The sequence below is a fragment of the Falco rusticolus genome, chromosome Z (assembly GCF_015220075.1).
Source record: "Falco rusticolus isolate bFalRus1 chromosome Z, bFalRus1.pri, whole genome shotgun sequence".
Taxonomy (NCBI): Eukaryota; Metazoa; Chordata; class Aves; order Falconiformes; family Falconidae; genus Falco; species Falco rusticolus.
Window position 1 is genome coordinate 84665664 of NC_051210.1, and position 6067 is coordinate 84671730.

Here is a 6067-nt window from a genome sequence, read left to right on the forward strand (position 1 = left end):
CGCAGCGCGCTGCCCCGGGCCGGCAGCTCCCGTGCGAGGGCGGGCCGGCCACCGCGGAGAGCCGAGCGCCGGGAGCGGACAGCACTGCCGCGGGGGCCGGCCAGGACGTCGCCGCGCCCTCGCCGCTGCGCCCCTGCGGCCGCTGCGTCTCCCGCCGCCGCCTTTCCGCAAAAGTGCGGGGGGCCAGATCCCAGCCCGAGGGCAGCGGCCCGGGACCCGCCGGCACCCAGGGGCGCAGCCAGCAATCGGCGGCATCCCGGGGCGCCCGGCCTGGGAGAGCGTTCGCCGGCGCTGCCGCTCCCCTGCCCGCAGCAGCCTCCTTCGCCGCCCGAGGCCACCTGCGATCTCCCTCCGATGACAGCAAAGCGCTGGTTAGCAGAAGCGTGTTCCGCTTAGCCCCTAGAAGGGTACTGGAGCGCGGGCTTACGCTAGAGTTCCCGTGCCAAAGCAGGAGAAGTCCAAGTCCTACAGCTTCTCCATCCACTTCTCATTCCAGCAAATCTTGCCAGGTGCCTCTTCCCAGCTCCAGGCAAAATACTGGGTTATTCCTGCCCGTTCTCAGCAGCGTCTTCTCTGACAACATGGCATAAGAGGCAGAGGAAATTAATTGTGTGTGACACTGTGACAACATCTCGTCCCAGTTGCCCTTCCCTTCCCTTCCCATCCCTCCATACTACCAGTCAATAACAACTTCCAGCTGATGTTTGAACAGCCAAATCGATAGGTCTTTTGGTTAATTTCGTGCCACTGACATTGTTGTTACAGGACATTTAATGGGGAAAAAGAGTGCTGGAGATTTTCCTTATGTTTATGAAGAAGAAAACAAGACACCGTTTTTGGCATTACGTGAAAATATCAAGCAGCTGGAAGACTATCTGCAGTGGGAAGAAATCTCAAAATATTTGCTGCGGCTGCTGGAAGGGAATGAAATAGAAGTGCTGACTTTTTGAAAGGAGGGCTTCCCTGGTATAACAGGAACACCTGGGAGACAGATGACAATAGCAGTTGGAAAGATGTAAGTAAGATAAAACCCATAAAAAGCCACCATATATCCACATTTCATTTTACAGTAACATATCAGCTGCTTCTAGCTTGTGGGTTGTCCAGAAAGCAGCAGAAATGCATCTCTGGCACTAGCCATTCAGTACAGTAAGACTCTACTTTTGATTACAGATTGTCACTCACAGATTGTATTTTTTAATGAATTTATTTGCTACTGGTTATAACTCAGCAAGCATCGAGCAGATTTTAGTGTCTGTATTCCCTTCAAGTTCCTTGGTCCTTCCATTCTTTTCTTCTTTAGCACTTCATGCTCAGGTGACTGTGGCAACACCAAGTTCTGTACTAACCCAGCAAAACCAAGCTAGCGTGGGACACAGGAGTGACTACAGAGGGCAGGAAGAAGGCAAAGCCTTCTGTATATAAAGCCACATCGTATTGACTCTGTGGCTATTCTGGCTGTCATGTCTGGCTCGCGAGGCACTGCCAGTCAGTGAATAGAATGGCTGGGTGGGAGAGTTTTTTGTTTTCCCAGCTTTGGCTTTGCCTCGTGCAAGTCTCTTCCCCCAGCTAATGGTGCTGGTCACTGCTGGGGTCATTTGTGGTCTTGCAGAATCGGGCTGTGGCTACTGATAAGCTGTAATATGTGCCTAGGAGCCACCTCTCCATCCCTCAAGTCGATGTACTTACTAGCACTATTTCACAAGATAACAAGACTTTGGAACAGATTCACCCCTGTTCTTCTGGAAAATCCTGTAAAATGCACTTGGGAGGGTATCAGTAAGGCTTTACTGAAAGTCACCAGGGTCTAAATGACATAATGGAAATTGCAGAATTTGCTAGGAAACTCCTTTGTCAGGTACAGTAATACCATTATTACTCTCTGTGTGTGTGTGTGTATATATATATATATGCACACTACTGACATAGCTGCAGAATTCTTTTGGGTGACATTGAAACAGAATAAACAGATTCATGCACACACCTCCTAAAAACATTACTGGAAAGATTTTTTTTTTTCCTTAGGGTATTCTACTGTAATGTGTTGTAATTTAATATTCCTGGGCTAACTTCAGCCCAGTCTCCTTCCTGAACTGGTGCAGGGATGTCAGTGAATACTTCAGGTTTTGACTTGAATTCAAGTTAAAATGTACCTGTTAAATTAAGCCATGATTTAAGTATCTTACACCACTGGTATGAATGTTGTCCATAGGTTTCTTTCTGGCCATGGCTTTATGATGGTGATTAATACTATCTAAAAAGGAAACCATTTATCTCATCTTCAGCTCTGCCTTGTGCATCTTTGTAATGGAATTTGATAAAGAAATTCCATTATGCTATGTAAACAGGGAAATATTTTGGCTTCTAAAAGTATCTGGTATCTACTTATCTAATGATTTACTAAATCATACTTTAAAAGGCTGAAAGTTGCCTCTGGTAAGGTGAATCACATCCACATGTGTGTACTTTTACCCTAATAATATCCACTTTTTTGTGTTGACATTGAACATATGTGAAATATGAGATTATTGCCTGAAATATAAGGTTTCTCCAATGATTAGTAAAAAATAATCCATCTTTCATGTAGGCTAAGATACAGGACAAACTTTTTTATAAGGAACTAATTTTGTTTTAGAACTCTGATTCAACATTCAGCAGTTACTTTGTCTCCACCCTGGATTTGATTCCTGTAGATTTTTCTGGATGTGAGGGGTTCCATGTTGCACAAACCTTGGTTAGACAACACCCTTGTTTAAGGTGCTGCTTGCACCACAGTAATGAAGGTGTCCGTGTACAGGCATGGTGAGGTAGCTATCGCCCTGGTGGAGGATGGCCAGGTAGAGTAAGCTGACAGCCATGGTGCAAGCATATGAGAAGCTTGTACTCGACATTAGATACTTTTTCCCAGAATACTGTGCTGGAGCTTTTGACAATCGAACCTGATCCAAGGAGGAACTGGGACACCAGTATTTACGGTGCGGTTTACTGTTCCTTGTGAAATGGCCCATTGGACTAAGATATTGAAATGTGACCAACAAAAGGTAAAGCATGAACCCTACTGTCAGTGGATGGAATAGCTGTCCCAAGACCATGTCGCCGTCGAGGCGGCTATAATTAATTCTCATAGGCTGAGTGTGCACTTGCAGAGATGCTAACCATGGAGTCTGTGGCTGTGTGTGTGCAACCCTATGTTCCCATATACTGAACATAAGCGAAGGCAGGCTGTGTTTCAAACTTGAATTTTAAGATCAGAAATCCCCAAAGCTGAAGGCTGCAGAAGTAAATACAGATGCATACTTTGGGTAACTCATTTCAGGGTCTTGCTTATTAGCTCAAGTTAATTCTGTGCATTACTCCCCACTAGCGCTCATGCTGTGCTGTACGTAATTGTTCCAGGAACTGGACTTAGGGTCATGCACTGAGTTGTTTTCTTCTGTTTTCAGTTAGTACCAGGCAATGGAAGACCTTGCCTGCTCTCTATTCTGTAAATAAATTACAGTTAAAGTAGTTAAAAATCAGAAGGGAAGTCTCTTCTGCAAGTTGGCCTAAGTGTAAAGTGGAGTGTGTGGGGGTGTGGGAGGGGAAGCTTTAAATTGTTTCTGTGGCTTAGCTTTTCAACACTGGTGAGACACTATATAAATAAGAAGGCAGACAGAATGATTTGGGAGAATGGCTTTCCTCCTACTTGGGCAGTTGGGTCTTATGCTAACTAAGACAGATGAGGTCTGTTTTGAAAAGATTATTAGGAATATGTTATGTGAACACACAGAGCAGGTATATATTAGGCTTATTATCTTAGTGAATGACTTTTTTCAGCGCTGGTCTATAAATAACGTTTTTCTCTTTTTATTAGATGATGGACCATCTGCTTCAAGTTGGGAATATGAAAAAGAGCACTCCAAGCTGAAAGGTCGTCTCTAAACTAAATCATGAAGAAACGGAATACTTTCCCTAAGAGACTGCATTTCACAAGCACTTGATTGTATCAGATAATCAACAAGGTCTCTTTTCTGTAGACAAGATTTCCTTTGTGTAAAATACCTAAATATATGTATTCTTGTATGTTTCAGCAGTGACTAAACTCTACTTCACTTTCAAGGTTGCATTTTCTCACTTGAATGGCTTTAATATATATATATAGATAGATACAAAATTGTCATGGAAGGGTCTTCCAATCAATTACATGACTTACCTATCTAATCAGTTCATCTCATAGTTCAAATAGTACTAATAAAAAGGCCGAGTTTATACTTTTTTTCGAGTGAATACAATAGAAATCGGCTGTGCCACAGCTGGTAACAAAGGAAGAACAGAGTGATTCCTTTTCCACCGAAGGTCGCTGGCGGCGTGGGGAGCTGGCGGCCCGCCCGTGGTGGGGCCGTGCCCGCCGGGAGGGGCGGCCCTGGGGCTGCGGAGGCTCGGCCTCCCGCCGCTGCCCCGCACGCCGCCCCCGCCAGCCGTCCGCGGCTCAGTGGCACAGCGTGGCTGCGTGAGACCGGAGAAAGATGCTGCCTCCGGGCGTGACACCGTTTGGGGCTGCGGCCGAGTGGTGCCCCTGGTCGCTGTCCCTCCCCGGCCGGCCGCGCCGTCGGAGGCCCCGGCGAGGAGGGGGAGCCTCTCCCCCATGGCCAGCACCGGCAGCGCAGCGTGAGGGCGGCGGTGAACTGCTGTCCGAGCGCAGCAGGCCTGCGTGGCGGTGACGCTGCCCGACGCTGCTGAGGCCGCCCCTGCGGCACCGCGTCCGGTTCCCGGCGCCCCAGTACAAGAGGGACCTGGACGAGCTGGAGAGGACCCAGCACTGGGCCGGAGGGGCGGTCACGGGGCTGGAGCCCCTCAGCCAGGAGCGGCTGCGGCCGAGCGGGCTGAAGGGGAGCAGACTCGGGAGCCCTGCCGATGTGCACGGGATACCCGAGGGGCGTACAGAGGGCCGGGCCCTTCCCCGCCATACCCGGTGAGGGGGGCGGAGGCAGTGGGCATCCCGGAACTTCAGGGGACCCGTTCTCGCCGTGAAGGTGGCCGGGCACGGGCACAGGCACAGGCTGCCGGGGGCGCGGTGCAGCCTCCGGCCTCGGAGCTGCTCAAACGGCGCTCGGGCACAGCCCCGGGCAGCCGCTCCCGGGCCACCTGCAGGAGCCGGCGCTGAGCGGGGCGCCCCCAGGGCCCCCGACCCCGCCGTCGGGGGAAGGGCACGGAGACGGAACCGCCAGCTGCCCGGCTTCGCTCGGGCGGCCGGAGCCGCCTGCCTCCAGCAGGCGGCGCCCTCGCCACACGGATGGGCGCGCGGGGCGGGCCGGGCGGGGGCGGGGCGGGGCGGTGCTCTGCGGGCTGCCCGGCCAGATCGGTCCCGTCTCGGTGCCTCCGGTGTCGGGGCCGGCCCGACGCTGCGCCCATTTGTTGCGGTTGCCGGCGCGTCCCGCGCGGTGCCGGTGACCCCAGCCGCGGGGGGAGCGGGGCGTCCGGCTGCTTTCTAGGGGCCGCCACGGGCACGGCCGGTTCCAAACTCCATCGCGCGTGTCTTTGCGCGGCCGAGGCGGCAGCGCCTGGCGGGGGGCCGCTGCCCGGTGCGGCCCCGGTGTGTGACGCGTGTTCCCGCGGCCCCCCTCGCGGCGGGTGCCGTGCCGGCGCGCTCCCGGAGCCGCGAGGGGCGGGGGGGGGCTGCCACTTCCCCGCCCCGGCGCGCGCCGCGCAGCCCCGCGGGCCTCGGAACGGTGGCGGGCGCGACGGTGCCGTGGCCGCCGAGCTGCCTGCGCGCCTCAGCGCTGACACCCCGGCTCCCGGGGCAGCGCTCGGTCGTCTCGGCGGACATCCCGGCCTGTGCCGGCCAGAGGGAGCACCCAGCATGTTCGGGTGCTGTCCCGGGCCTTTTAGAACTTAAAAATGCTTCCCCGTTTCAGGGGAACTTAAAAATGCTGTCTTTCTCCCTCTGTCCCCGTTGCCACTTGCCCAAAGGCGATGCAAAGTCTTGCCAGGGGTGCACGTAAGCATGGGGAAGTTTCCTGATGTGGGGTGCCGGTCTGTCCTCCCCCCACCTCCGAGGCCACCGGCCCTCCTGGCAGGCAGGACTTGT

At 53.2% G+C, this 6067-nt stretch overlaps 1 protein-coding gene across 1 annotated transcript; it reads right to left on the reverse strand.

Annotated features, from left to right (window-relative positions):
* Positions 1-4986: 4986 nt before the first annotated feature.
* Positions 4987-5841, reverse strand: LOC119141010 (basic salivary proline-rich protein 1-like). The gene has a single exon (XM_037372665.1). It carries the CDS (start codon positions 5839-5841, stop codon positions 4987-4989), a length of 855 nt encoding a protein of 284 aa, XP_037228562.1.
* Positions 5842-6067: the final 226 nt, after the last annotated feature.